The sequence below is a fragment of the Artemia franciscana genome, unplaced genomic scaffold, assembly GCF_032884065.1.
Source record: "Artemia franciscana unplaced genomic scaffold, ASM3288406v1 PGA_scaffold_62, whole genome shotgun sequence".
In the NCBI taxonomy this organism is placed as follows: domain Eukaryota; kingdom Metazoa; phylum Arthropoda; class Branchiopoda; order Anostraca; family Artemiidae; genus Artemia; species Artemia franciscana.
In genome coordinates, this window is record NW_027062701.1 from 467,973 (window position 1) to 484,112 (window position 16,140).

Consider the following 16,140-nt stretch of genomic DNA (forward strand, 5'->3'; position numbering starts at 1 on the left):
AATAGGTTTTCCCCAGCGCGAAAGTGTTTTATTTTATTTTATTTATTTATTTGTGAATGTTGAAATAAAAACTTGAACTAAGAGATCAATAAAAGGTAAATTACAGAAGCTAAACAATAAAGCCAACTGCTCTTTTTATGAAATGGAATTGATAACTAAGTTTTTAAGAAGTATTTTTTCAGCCACTTGTTCACTACAAACAAATCCAAGAACAATTGGCAATCCTGAGCAAAATGACTCCACCAACCTGACTTCAAACTTTGTAAAAAGAATAACAACAACTAAAACAAAGCAAAAACAGTTTTGATAATGAAGTTCTTCAACTGGAATACTGACAACTTTATCAGCATTTCAATTGTATGCCTTGTTAATGATTAAATTAAAAAAGCAAGTTTTTTCAACTGAAAATAAGGAGCATTATTAAAACTTTAACGAACAGAAATTATTATGTATATGAGAGGGTTCGTCCCCTCGTCAATACCTCGCTCTTTCCGCTATTTTTTTTATAGACAAAATGCAATTGTTTTGAAAAAACTAAGACCACTAACATCTCTTAAAGTTAGAAAATTCTATTGTTAGTTTCCTAGAAAAACCTTCTAACATCGGCCATATTATTTTCTTAAAAATAATCATTCGATTGGAAGTTGAAAGCTCTTGTACATTTTTTCGAAAGTAACTAGAGGGCAACTAGCTCCTCTTCCATGTCCGTCTTTGCTACATCCGCATTTGAGACAACCATGATATTGCATCAGAATGTTTAGATTACGAAGTTTTTCAAAATTGTCGTCATGTCCAATAAATATAAATCCAGGAATGAAACGACCCCAGACTCCAAGGTAATATGGGCTCTAGGTTATACAAATTGCCAATGGTTTTCAGATACGTTTAATGGTGGTAATGAGGGTCACGGTTGATCTTGGGTGCCCGATTAGCTCAAAACTTTGAGAGAGCTTTCCTTTGGCTATCAGATATACACATGTTTCGGAAGACAGAAGATGGCAGGAGGCTCAGAAATGGAAGAAAATACGTTTGTCCCAGATTCCTTTTAAACTTGCAGCCACTAGTCCTAAGGCCAAGAGGAGCTTAATGTATAAAAAAAAAGTTGTTCAAGGGCACAGGCCCCCTAGCAATGGGTCCCTGTAAAGGGCCAAATATTATTTTCTGATTGCTTAAAAACCTGTATCTTTGAGTCTTTGGACCAAAGATACCCGAATACAGAATAAAATTTAGAAAGAAAACATTTGCCCCCCCCCCCAATAAAAAGTAGGGCCTAATAAAGAAAATAGTCCAATATATATAAATATACATATATATATATATATATATATATATATATATATATATATATATATATATATATATATATATATATATATATATATATATATATATATATATATATATATATATATATATATATATATATTTGAACGGCATAGAACTTTAAACGAATAATAAAAATACCTCTAGCCCGTTTTACATTATTTCTCGGAATCCAAGTCATAATTAACAAAGCACCGCCCACTGATACTACGTAAGGTAAGGTAGTACTCTTTTTAATGTCTTATTTGAATTACAAAGAAGTAAAATAAACAAATAAACCAAGAACCAGTACAAACAATAGGGAACAGACATTGTGTTGATATCTCTGTGAAGCTGAAAACTATATCAAAACTGTTTAGAGACATAGAAACTGTCTCTTTCTTTTTCTCTTTTTCGTTCCCATTTTCCCTTCTAGCTTGTTTCATTAGTTCTTCCTTTAAGATATCTTAATTGTTACTATTAGAATGAAAATACAGATAAAACTTATGTTTCCAAATCGGTTTTCTTTAAAAGTCAAATCTCAAAAAGAGTTCCAATTTAAAAAAAGAAGAAAGAAACAGGTTGTGAGATTTAGAACATAGGCAGGTTTGGTAAAGTAGGTAGCCTTCTCCTAAATAATTCATGTAAAGACACGCTTAGGCCCTCAGTAGAGGTAACATACATTTAGGCCTAACTCGGCAAGATCCAGAAAAATTTAGTTCGAACTCCGCAAGGGTAATCACCAAACCAACACTGAAAAACTCAAATCCACAGAAGCAATCACCCAACCTATTGTCATTCTAAAAGAACACGGAGCTGAGATATTGAGGAAATTCTAAAATGGGTAATAATTGCCAAAATCACAAAAAATGTACGTGTTCACCTGAGTAGGCACTGGAGTTTCGCCTAGTAATACTTTCATACTTCCTTTTGGAATACGTAAAACTTTCAAGCACAAAGACGGACAAAAGAATAGAGGCAAGATTCTGCAAGATGTCGTGCAGTCATATTTCGCGATTAGCCCAGAATCAAGCTTTTTTAATAATAGAATATTAAATTAGGGGAAAAGAACGAAAAGAAAAACTACCGAGAATCTGCCTGCTATTCTTATTTATATCTGCATTACCAAGAGCTCCCAAGTTATTCGGTGAATATTAAAGGTAGGCCCACTGGGCAAATCTACAGCTTTCTTGAAATTTCTGAGGATAAACAAAAAACAAGAAAGTAAAAACAGGTTAGCAGAAAATAGTTTGTTTTCAGAAGCGTTTAATTTAAGTACTACGAGTGAAAAAACAAATTTTTTTATTAGAAAAAATTGCCTGAACTGTTCGAACCGGTGTTAATGACGAAAAAATCAATCATTCTTACCGCTGGGCTATAGTTGGGCTATATAGTTTTACATGCGTGAGGGGATAATTTGGACGTCGCATTGTTGTATTTGGATTGAATGTTGTATCATTGGAAGCGCATATACTGATACAATTTAGAAATAATTGAACATTTGGAAGTGACCAAAAAATGGCTCACAATTTTATGTGAAAATCAATTTTGTGACAAACAAGACGATGAATTGAGAAAAATGAGTTAAGAAAAAATAAGATAAATAAAACAGTGGCATACATGACAAATGCAGCAATTTAAAGGACTATATGAAAAGCCATTTAAAAAGTGAAAAAGGGTAAAAATAAAATGATGAAAAACAAAACTTGGGACATAAATCTATTTCAATGAAAGTTTCGTTCTCCTCATTAAACTAACCTCTACTGGACACAGTAAAAAGCCTACTCAATATCACTCAGAAGTCCCAAAGGCTAATGCTGATAGTGTAACCTTAGTCTACTTCGAATAGGGTTTGAATATCTTACCCATGGTCAAAGACTTTATTTCTTTAAAATCTCAAGTTCTTTTGCAAATAGTCTATTCAAATTTATAAGCCTAAAAATTTGTGTAAGGACCTAAAAATATTTTGTTTACAACCATTAAAAAGCGCATAATTTTCCAAAAGATAACTCAAACACAAACAAGACATTTTTTGCAAAACAAAAACAATTCGTTAAACTATGACAGAGAACAACCAAGATGACGTCATTGCAATTTGGCAGGGCGACTTTCATCGATTATCTTAGGTTAAAGCCAACTAAGATGACGTCACCAAGGTCTGAAGTTTTAAAGTGGGTGGAGCATAACAAGAAACATGACGTCATTCTGCATATAAATCAGAGGCTAGCAGGCTAGCAGGTATCAGTACATTTTCAGAAGTGCTTGAGTAAGCAAAAATAGTTATAAGATAAGCATGAATATAGGTTACGCAGATTATCAAAACTTCGTCTTTAACACTGACTGGCAGCCAGAGAGCAGAAGAACAGTAGCTGTAAGCCAAGCAGACATTTTAGAAGATATTTATGAATTAGATAAAAAATTCAATCCATCACAGTTTGAAAACTTTGAGTTCAACAGGGATTGGGAGCTCGAGAGCGTATCAACAGAACCTGTAAACAGAGCAGCCATTTTAAATACAATTTATGAGTTAGATAAAGATCTAACAAACACGCTTGATATTATTCCCTGTCCATCCCAAACGCAGGTTATTTTCAACAATCCTGCCAGTGTTAGCACAAAAGAAGATGATGACGTTGAATTACAAAACCATGCAAGCACATGGAGAGCAGAAATGGAAAACTGCCAGATGGACAATCGCAACTTAGATCCACACCGACATACCTCAGAAACTTTGTATGTTGCCTCGCTACCAAATTGTGAAATAAGCTATCCCATAGAAGGTAACTGGGATGTAAATCCAGAAGAAAGAGCAAAGAGCAATGAATATAACGGCGAGAAGAACGTTACCAAGATATTTAAAAAAGAAGGTTGCTGGGATGTAAATCCAGAAGAAAGAGCAAAGAGCAATGAATATAACGGCGAGAAGAACGCTACCAAGATATTTAGAAATCAGCCCCGAAAAAATAAACGTTTAAGTTGCCCTGGAGAATACAAGAAATATGTCAGAGAAAAAAACAAGCAAGCCGCCCGAGAGTACAGACAAAGAAAAAGATCACAGGATCAAGAACTTGTACAGAGGTTCGAATCATTGAAAAAGAAGAAAGCAATGCTCGTAGAAGAGTTGAGATTTCTTAAAGCAAATGGATCTCTAAGTGCGTTTTCTCCTGAAGATTTCACAACGTCCTTTAGGAACTAAGTGAAATTATCTCCTTAAATAGAGTGGGAGCTAATGTTTCAAATTGCAAAAATCACAAGCTTCACAGAAATTTTTAGCTTGAACATCCTAAATTTTGATATTCTGTCTTAAATAAAATATTTTCCTTTATTATCTCCTAGTTTAGGTTTTTTAAACAAGGTCCAGGATAGAACAAAACTAATAGTGAATTTAGAGATTACTAGAGATGAAATTAGAACTGATTGAAGAAAATGAGATTATTCATCTTCTTTTGTTACCGTAACTGGAGCGGCGGCTTTAGCATGGGTTAGACTCCTTGAGAGGCCACCCACAATTTTTATTTGATCCTCAGTTTTATAGATTAATAATAGATGAGCAAGCGTTCGGTTTTGTTGATATAAGAACTTTAACAAAGGGCTTATCCTTGTATGGTATACCAGACAAATACATTAAATTGATTAGTACTATGTCCAAGAATAACACTTCTGTGGTTAATGTAGGAAATTAAATTAATAGCTGGTTTCGTATTCAATCAGGAGTTAAGGAGCGCTGTGTTCTATACACCTTTATATGGATCATTTTTATGGATTTCGTCTTAAGAAGGCAATGGGAGACCACGGAATCAAATGGGGAGAAAACGCTCTCCTGGACTTTGATTATGCTGATGATTATGGCATCCTAGATGAAAGTGTGAGCAAAATGAAGGAACTTTTAGAGGTTCTGCGAGTCCTAGAATAGGCTTAAAAATAAATGTTAAGAAGACTAAGTCACTAAGACTAGGAATAAGGGAAGATCAAGAGGTGATGTTGGGTAACAAAAAAATTGATCAGGTGGACAGCTTCACTTACCTTGGTAGATTTATTAGTAAAGACGGTTGCAGCAGTAAAGATGTTAGAAGTAGAATAGCCAAGGCTCAGGGTGTTTTCCACAGTTAAAAAAAGTTTGGAAGAATAGGAAGACAAGTCTACAAACCAAGATTAGAATATTGAATGCTACAGTGATTACAGTGGTCAAATATGGCTGTGTAAAAAGCATGGTTCAATCCCGTTTTCTAGGGCTATAATGAGAGAAAGGTAGAGATTGCTAGGGCACGTTCTGCGGATGAAGGATGAGAGATTGTCAAAGATTGTCCTTTTCGTCCAACCGTCTAAGGCTAAACGGAAAACAGGTCATCCACGGTTGAGTTGAGGGAATATCATAAAGAAACACTTAAAGGAAATGGGAGCTTCCTGGGAGGGTGCAAAGAGGGAGGCTTTGAATACATTGGGATGGAGGAAGAGAGTGCGTAGCTATGTTGGTCTCAGGTGGCTTTGTGCTGGGGTGAGTCGTTAGTAGTCGCATTATTAGGAATACATTACAAACAAATAATACTTACATACTAGAACACAAATAAAACATAAAATTAACGCCCAATCACCTGGAAAAAACATGAGACAGATTTAGAGAAATATCACATATCTAAAGTGCAGAGAACGTGTGTGTTTTTTTTTTTTGTCGGTGCACGGAAAAATGTTCCAGAGAGGAGAAAGAGCGATGACATACAGTAGAGCAAATGAGTTGAACACTATAGCTAAATACTTCTGTATACTCTAGTATACAACTGTTGTGTTGCAATTTACAGCCAACAAAAATTCTCCAAATGCTTTCCACAACTTTTCACTAAGATTCGCGAGCAGGAGGGCGCATTTTGATTTTGGCAGTGGTACCGATCAGATGGCCAACATACTTAATACATGCAGATGGGGAGACATTTTGACTTCCCAGTTACACACCTTCTGTCGTAACCGGAGACCAACCGAAAATAAGCATCTCACTCTAAGGTGGGTTACCCTAAGGTGGGCAATCCCATTTTTACAGATTTGCAACTAAGAACAGAGAAATGTTTTTCAATTGATGACAGCATCCGGCTTAAGGTTTAGAACATCATCAGCATAATTAAGGAGAGAAGTCTCCAGATCTCTAATTATGCAACTTACCGTAACCTTTTCCTGAGCTTTTAAAATGGTATTCTTATAAAGGGGTGGTGACCGGCGGATATCTTTCCACACTCTAATCGAAGTTTCCCCTGATACGAAACTATTCGGAGTAGGTAATTCTACAAACAGAGCTAACAAAACAACAAAACCCTAACAACAAAGCTAAGAAGACTTTGACTTTTCCCAGTAAATAGCAGCTGAGGTTGGACGCCCGAGTCGAACGCACGAGAAACAATATGTGCTACCAGACAGGGTTGCCAACTGTAGCCCGAAAGTGCCATTTTAGCATTATTTCATTATGTGTAGCGCTGTAGTACGCGCTCTGGGTTGCTAAAACAGCACTAAACAGTACAAAAGAGCTACGCAGTCAATTTGTTGACTATAGGACCGAAAATCGCTGTGTAGCACGCAAATTTGTGCAATTTTAGCACTTTAGGAACTTACCATGTTGGCGACCTTGCTGTCAGAATCAGTATATCCTCATTTCTCTCAGTTTCAACGGCAACAAACAAATTATAGAGTGAACATGCAGCGTTTAAGTCATCAACTATCAGCACCTCCAGCAGATTACAGTGTCGTGGATACGGTTATGGGACAATATAAACTACACTGTTTGCTCTCTTTACCTTTTTTGACAAATTGAGTAAACGAACTAGTGCAAACACCTTCAGGCTAAGTATTTGCATGCAAATCAATATGGTTGAATAGTTGAACATCCATTATTGGCTTGTCGCTTGCGGATTTTAGCTGTAATCTGAAGAATTGATCCAAATCTCTAGAATGTTTCTTTTTCAGAGTAGCAATAACTCACCAAATTCCCGATGTGTTGATAGAGGACGCTATGTGATTCAATAGTACATAAACAATCATCAAGCAAAGACTGAAATTTTCCTTCTACTAATAAGTCCTATGTGAGTAGGAAAAAACTCGCTCGTAAAATGCCTGATCCCATCTTCTTGACTCCGAAGGTCACAATGGGAAAAATCTACTAGGAGGTTTCCGCTTTCTAAAAAATCTCATGTGGGCTTTCTCGTAGGGCTTTACTATTTTCCTCAATTACTAGAGCCTTATGCTTTGCTACAGTAATTGATAGATAATTAAATAAAGAACAATTTTTTTCAACTGAAAGTAAGGAACAGCATTAAAACTTGAAACATACAAAGCTATTACGTATAAAAGGGGGATTTACCCCTCGTCAATACCTCACCCTTTGCGCTAAAGTTTGACTTTTTGTATCAATTATACAACAATGAATCCTGAAACACAATGGCCCTTTAACTAGTATAATAAGCTTTTTTTTAAAGTTCAGAAAAAACTTTAGCGTTAAGAGCAAGGTATTGGAGGCGCCAACTCCCCTCATATACGTAATAATTTCTGTCCGTTTTAAGTTTTAATGTTGCTCTTTACTTTCAGTTAAAATTTTTTATTTCAATTCTGATCGTTTTTTTAAATAATGCCGGGAAATCTGGCACACCCTCCATGGAAAATTCCCTTCGCCACTAAAAATTCATCCGTATAGAGATCCTCCTATTTAGTTCCCCCTCCCGCCAGAAATCCCCCCAAAATGTCTCTATACGTCCCAACTATACTTCCCAATAACCAATACTATATGTAAACAACGGGCAAAGTTCATAGCTTGCAGCCCATACCCCAGGGAATGTAGGGGGTGAAGTCATCCTCAAGGATATAGTTATTTGATATTTCGACTTAGTTGAACAAAATAGCTATCTCAAAATTTTGAGGGTCAACTTTGGACGAAAAGGGTGTGGAGGGGGGGCTAGCAGCCCTCTTCTGAGCCCTATCCCGATATTCTAGGATCGCTCATTCGATATGATCACCCTGAAAAAAAACAACCACAGAAAAAATAAATAAACACGTATCCATGATGTTTCTTCTGATAAAAAATGCAATAATCCACATTTTGTATACACGAGCTTGAAACCTCTACAGGTACGCTGATAAGCTCCGATACGCTAAATCTGATGGTGTGATTTTCATTAAGATCACTTGATGTTTAGGGAGTATTTTCAAAATTTGGGCAAAGTTCTCAGGTTCGTAAGCTCTGATGAGTAACATTAAACTTGATGAATTTTATATATTTGGATTAATTACCCAATTCGATTCTTTTGATGTATCTATTGTTATCAAGACTCTGTTTCTTAGAATTTCGGTTACTATTGAGTCGCATTGCTCCTGAATTATAGTTCGTTACCACGAACTGTTTGATCTAATAAAATTGACAAGGCCAAATCTTGGGCAACCAGAATCATTTCGATTTTGATGCCAATTTTTGAAGACTAATCCCCGAGCAAAATTGAAGCTGGACTAGAAATATATTTTTTTATGGGAAGAAGGATCAAATTTGGTTTCAAAACAACAACTACTCAATTTAGTCCTTTGCCAATTTTGCCAACTCAATTTAGTCATTTGTCAAGTTTGCCAACTCAATTTAGTCATTCGCCAAAGCGATTTTTCAGAGTGCCTAAGAGATTTTTAAAATCTCAAGATGAATTTTTGGCATGCATTTGAAATTGTTTCTTGCATTAAATTGCTTTGGGTAAAACACCGTCCTAAATGTCAATATTTTCCTATTTATCAATGACCTTGAGATTAAACGCCTCTTTAAATAGTGCCCTGACGATACCCCCCCCCCCCCCCGACATGATTTCCTAATTACAAATCTCTTGAACCATTTTATGCTACGGATTTTCCAAAAAAAGAAAAAAGTTGATTTTAATTGATTAATAAACTTTCGTAAGAGTGCTTTTATGTGGAATCCAAATTTTATTTTTCTCATAATTTTGTTTGAAAGACCTAAACATCAGCGGTTTACAAAACAAAATTTCAAGTTCAAAATATTGCATGGCCAACGTCATAATATATTATTTTGCCGGAAACTGTGTTTGTGTATATGTTACATGTTAAATTTCAGCTGAAGTTCTAAATTTATTTCGACCCAACATAAAATTGTTAAAAACTTTTTTAACTTAAAATAGTTAAATTTTTGAATCCCAGGATGACTTCCTTTATCGTAATTACAAAAAAAAAATGGATTTTGATTGTTAGAAAACCTTTCAAAGGCAGCCTTTATATAGTTGGAACAAGGTACTGGTGATTGTGCTGGTTGAAAATGTACAAAAATTCATTAAGTTTAATGTTACCCAGCAAAAGCTATTTGCTGGGTAAATAGCTATATATATATATATATATATATATATATATATATATATATATATATATATATATATATATATATATATATATATATATATATATATATATATATATATATATATATATATATATATATATATATATATATATATATATCTTTTCACCTTAATTTTTTGAATTAAAACCTTTTTAATTTTATTTTGCAAAATGCTCCTGTTTTAGACAGTTCACACAAATTTATTGAATTTCTTGCCTTTTATGCTGACTTAGAAAATGTAACTCCATTTTGTATATATATATGCATATATATATATATATATATATATATATATATATATATATATATATATATATATATATATATATATATATATATATATATATATATATATATATATATATATATATATATATATATATATATATATTTAGTTTTTAAGCTTTTTTATTTTTTTTTAGTTTTTTTCTTTTTAGTTTTTTTGTAGTTTTTACCTTTTTTAGTTTTTTTCTTCTTTTGTATTGAAGGTTCGAACCTGGAACCTCTCGAACCCAGCAACGAGTATTTCTCTACATATTTGAAAGTACTGTCATCTACTTTTACCAGCCCTTTCTATTTGATTGAGGTTGTCCTTCCTTTTTTTCCTCTTAGGACTGAGGCAGAGGAGTGGTATGACAAGTACATGCTAAACTTCAACAATTCTTTCATCACTAAAGAAACTAGAGCCTGTCCTTTGCTCTTTTCTTGGTAGCGAAAAAAAAAAATGATCCCTAATAGACATTAAAAACTCCTTACCTTAAAAGGTACAAAACGTGTCTTTTTTCGTCATACGTAGGATATGACCCTTCACTTATTATGGATTTCAGTTTCTCAACTCGCTCTTTAATTCTTGCACTAGCTTTCTCAATTAAATCCATTTCATGTGCGGATTCAAAAATTTTTAAGCCAACGCTACCAGTAACATCTGAAACACTAGAAAAAAAAAGAAATCCCATCATTTAACATTCTAATAACTCCCCAACGACAATTTAAACTGCACCAGCTTAACCCGAGCACTGTCCCTGTTACCCTCAGTCATTAAAAGAAAAGAAAGCCTTACAACTTTTCAATTTAATTTCTCCTCAGATTCTCATCTTCATGTCCATAAATTAGAAAAAAAGACTCTTTGGTAGTAAAACATTTTATTAGAGCTCTTTTCGCTCCAAAGAAGAACTAAGCTGGTATTTCCACCATGTCCAAACTCAACCAACACTAGGCCAAACTTGGGTCGTATAAGCACCGAGAAAAACCTAGCAAGTTCTTGCACTGAATCAATCCCTAGAACTTCGGTCGTTTTTCCCACTAAATTAGGACTTAACTTATTTTGGCACTATAACACCACAAATTGGCGGCTTGGGTATAGCTTGTATTTCCATCAAATCAAGGCTTCACCAGTTTTTGCAGTGAGTAAAGATTTAACTCGTTTTCACACCAAACCAAGACGTAAATTTTCTTGTCACCAAATCCGGACTTCACACGTTTCTACACTTATTCGGGTTTTAACTTGTGTATACATCAAGCCAGAGCTTACCTAGTTATTGCAGCAAGTGAGGACTTGGTGCAGGCGAAGACCACTTCGTTTTTGCATTGAATCAGGGATTGACTTGTTTTTCAACCGACTCAGTCCACACCTTCTGTTAACCTGTTTTAGCACCCCTTTAGGAGTTAACTCGTTTTGTATCATATTCCAGATATTCAATCGCATGGACTTAACTTGCTTTTGCAGAACTTCAATCATTTTTAGCCTAAAACAGGACTTGTCTCGTTTTTGCACTGCATCAGTCTACAGCTTAGATGTAGATCATTTTTGCATTTAAATTAAGAATCCTTTCACGATTCCGGCTTAGATAAGATACAACATCCCTACCCTTTCTTTTTAAGTGTGCCTGTAAAGAATAAGCCGTTTGGATGGTTTGGGACCCCTGCCCTACGGGTTACGTGCTTCATGGCACATTGGTTCATGGCGCGATGGAAGCCCATTTTTCAAGCTTTTAAAAATTTTGAATAAAACACGCATCGAAAAACTTGATAGCACGCCATTAGGAAAGATGGGGGTTGCTCAGGAAAAAAGGAGCAAGGGTGGTGCCCATCAGTCAGTCAATCAATATCTTTATTGCCCACCAAAAAAACACACAAGTTCAATATTGAGCAGATGAGAAGACAAAAAAAAAGAAAGAAAGAAGAAGACACTCACAAAGAAGACTATACTACTAAGAATAGACTCGAATATTTCTATTAACGCATAGCAGGATAGAGGCTGTTTGTCCTATAAGGCTTAGAAAAATAGCGTCCGCGACGCTGCTCACCCACGGCTAGTGGCTCAGTTAACCCGTAGGCTGACACTGGTATTTGATTCTAGCCCATAGGGGTATACACAAGAGAAAATTCGTGAAATAGAAATATACGGATCTAATAGTCTTTCTATCAGTAGCCGTAAACATATCCCAAAATGGAGTCAATGCGAGGACAAGGTTGAGGATTGGTCGATAGACTAATAACCTGCCATCATGCAAACCTAATTATTACGGAATCCGCAATAAATGGCATCGGGTGCCGGACTGACTTACTGACGACAAATATTATAAGTAATTGGAAACAATTTTTTACTATAAAAGATTCTTTTCAAATCGGATTCGGGAATATGAGATCTTTGAACCAAGAAACAAAGCCTCGAAGCAGTAATAGTATCAAGAACTCCCCTGAAAATTGTCACATCGATATTGCTGCTCCGTCGGAAAAACACACCTCTGAATTTTGCAATTGTCGACTGTGAAAGCTACCATCTGGCACATTCCAGAAAGGGCGAATGAAAACTGCTGGACTCACTTTAGCAATCAGCAAATGAGCAAGGAAATCTCTTTCAGATTGAGAACCTGTCAGTGACCACATCCTACGCGAAAAATTTGTAACCAATGTAGCAAAAATGATCATCGTTGCAGTGTGTACACCTACTAACAAAGCAAATGAAAAGTAAAAAGATTAATTCTACCAGAAGCTGAACAATGTTGTCCGACATGACATTCAAAGTTAACCGACATGATATTCTTGTAATATGTTGTGACTTCAATGCCAAGGCTGGAAGTGACGCCAAAAATGTAACCACAGTAATTGGTACAGATCGGTCTGCTAATCTGAGCGAAAATGGTGTGCGTCTAACTGACTTTTGTACTACCCTTGGATTTGGAGTTAATTGGTTCCCGTACAAGATGGTTCATAAATGTACTAGCAAGTCTCACGATGGCAGAACCCAAAACCAAACAGACCACATACTTACTAGTAAAATAACAAGACGCTGTCTGAAATGTGTCAGAGCATACAACATTGTAGATTGCTTCTCAGATCATCAATATGTCAATGCCGAAACTGATTACTACAATAAAGAACAATAATAAGTAAAAATTTCCATGCCAAAAAAATTCAAACAAGGCTTCACAGTAGAAATATGGCCTTGTACCGAAAAACAGATTGACTGATATGGAACTTAAAGATTGCACAGAACATTGATTGACCTTGGGAGCCATTGACAAAGTGCATGAAAGACCTTGGTCCCAAAGAAGCTTAACAGAAGAAGCATACAAAAGGAGAGTGGATAAGTGATGCCACCTGGAAGCTCATACTGAAAAGGTTGGACATTGCTAAAAATGCCAATAAAGAAGTAAAGAAGTCTGTAAGAGAGGACAAGAGTGTCTACGTTTAAAATCTAGCTGATGGAGAAACGAACTGCTGTTTGTGGAGACAGTAGAACTGTGTAAAGGTTAGCCAAAAAGACATGAAGCATTTGTTGGTCCATTTGTTGAAGACGTAAATAGACAGTTTCTATAAAATCAAGAAGAAACGTCAAAAAAGTGGAGACAATACTTAGCTGGAGTTCTCAATCAGTCCTTCCCTGAAAAACCCCTCGACGTCTGCAGATAAGTCCCTCTTTGATCTTGATATACATTCAAGGCCAATTTTTTGCTATAAACCTGACAGTGCTGTTAACTTAAGAACGGGAAGGGGAGCTGGTTACGACGGCATCCCACCAGACCTCGATAAATTTGGCAAAAAGACAATTAGAAAACTTCTTCCTTAAACTGCTGACGAGTGTCTGAAGTGCTGAGGCTCTCCCATCCGAATGGAAGAAAGTTATAATCGTCAAACTTTTCAAGAAAAGAAAAAATTTTGTATGCAACAACTGGAGATGAGTAATAATCCAGACGGTTAAAATTGATATCTTCGGTCAAACTGTATGTCAAGCTTAGTAGAGGCTCAAGAAGATCCTGTACTAAGAGACCAACAGCACGGTTTTTGGTCAAATGGATCATGTTTTTGACCAAATGACCAATTGGTTTTTGACGGTTTTTGACCAAATGGATCAAATGGATCATGTGGATCATACAAGTCCCAGCCTCGGCCTTTGGGTACTGCTTAGAATAGCATGTAAACGAATAGCGTGTAAAGGTCATCTTGGTTTTCATAGAATTTTTCAAAGCCCTTGGTCCATTCCATTACAGAGCTACATGGGAATTTGTTGACTATATGGAATCCCTCGAAAAATTATAAAGACGATCAAGCCTTGTATGAAGGGCAGTTGGGTGTATTAGAGACTGAGCATGAACATACAGTGGTTTACTGTAGAATCTGGTGCCAGGGAAGGATACCTCCTTAACCCAGTTTTATTTGCCTGAGTTATAGACTTTATCTTGGGACCGTGCAAATTCTGTAGCAATGTACAATTAAACTCTCAGGGACGATTCAACGACTGCAATTTTACCAACGAAATAGCTGTTCTTGCTCCTTTAACAGAAGATATACAACGGAATATTGAGGATTTTTAAAACCCACAAAAAAACAGGGCTTCAGATCAATGTAATTAATGCCAAAAAGATTTCAAATGGCGTTATCACTTCACTTACAACAGGTTGGAAACCTGGGGAAAGAGAAATTGAGGAAGGTCCATGCACCAAGGTAGAGCACTAACTCAAGACGATATTTCAACACCCTGTTCAAAAGAAATGTATCCATATTGACATATAGACGCAAATCCTAGAGTATGTCTAAAACTGTAGAAAAAAGTTGCTTGGAATTGAGAACAAATGCATGCAAAAAATATTTGCGATTAGCTGGACTGGTCCAAGTTTCTCATTAAGCAGCCACAATAATTTATGAATTCAGAGTCAGAAAGTGTTGGTACTGGGAAAACATGTCTTGAATAGACGAGCAAGACATCCATACAATATGTGGTGCTGGACCCTTCCATGCCATCAGAAGAGTGCTAGGCAATGGACCATGACTGGCCGTCACAAAAAACTGAGACAAAAGGTCGATGTTCATCCGTCAATGAGCTGCAGTATTTAGCTCAGGATCGCCCAATTTGGAGGTCCACTGTTCATGCGCAATAGGCACTGGGCATGGGACAAACTAAGTCTTTTTAAGGGGATATTTAAGGGGGATATTTTAAGAGGATAGCTATTTTAAGGGATACTATTTTAAGGGGATAGCTTTCCAGTTCAACAGGCTTAAGAAGAAACACTCGTATGCAATAAATCCTAACTAGTATACTTCTTAGAATAATTAAAGCATTAAAATAATTAGCTGGGCATCCCGTTGGTCGAGTCCCCTTTGGCATGAACTGACCAAGCCCTGTATGAAGAACAGTTGGGTGCAGTACAGACTGAGCATGGACACACAGTGGTTTACTGTAGAATATGGTGCAAGGTAAAAATACCTCCTATACCCAGCTTTATTTGTCGTAGTTATAAATCTCGTCTTGGGACCTTGCGAATTCTGTGGTGATGTACAACTAGACTCTCAGAAAGAATTTTACGTCTGCAATTTCCTCAAATATTTTCTTCAAAAATATATTTTAAGGAGGGAGCTTTCCAGTTCAATAGACTTAAGTAAAAAGACTCGTGTGCAATAAATCCTAACTAATAGACTTCGTGTGCAATAAATCCTAACTAATACACCCCTTTATTTGACCGCTTTCACGCTCAAAGTTTAAGATCGACCCAAAATAATGGCAAAGAGCTGCGTTCATTTAAAATGGAAGCTGTGAACTTCGGAAAAATAACATGACGACAAAAGGATTTATGAACTCAATAAACAATTTCATAAATGAGAAACAGTGTTAGAAACAATATATTCAATTTTTTTGTAAATTTTAAGATTCTTACGAGAGAAAAAATATAACTTTATGGTAATGAGGATAAATTTTTCCTGTCATTAGTCTCTGCTATACATTAAGATAATTAAAAACTATTTTATCAAACAACATACAGATCTTTGCATTTAAACTGACAAGAAAATAAGAATTATTCTGGAAATTCTGCTCAGTTTTCAGCACTGACACTAGCTGTATAAGGCGAATCTTGAAAAGTCAATATTACGAAAGTAAATGAGCTGAGTTGGCTTAAGGGTCCCTAATTAGACCTTAAAAGGGAGAAGTCTGAGGTTACTGCAGGACCGCATAGTGGCATTTCCAAACGCCTTTAGTC

At 35.8% G+C, this 16,140-nt stretch overlaps 1 protein-coding gene across 6 annotated transcripts in view; it reads right to left on the reverse strand.

Annotated features, from left to right (window-relative positions):
• Positions 1–16,140, reverse strand: part of LOC136042080 (ectopic P granules protein 5 homolog) — a 152,052-nt gene that overhangs the window by 69,549 nt on the left and 66,363 nt on the right. For all 6 annotated transcript variants that reach the window (XR_010621161.1, XM_065726975.1, XM_065726973.1 and 3 more), the window contains exon 14: positions 10,421–10,597. Coding sequence is in view for 5 of the 6 variants with exons in the window: in XM_065726975.1 (XP_065583047.1) it covers positions 10,421–10,597 (177 nt within the window). In the remaining variant the exon portion in view is untranslated. The remainder of the gene's footprint in view (positions 1–10,420; positions 10,598–16,140) is intronic.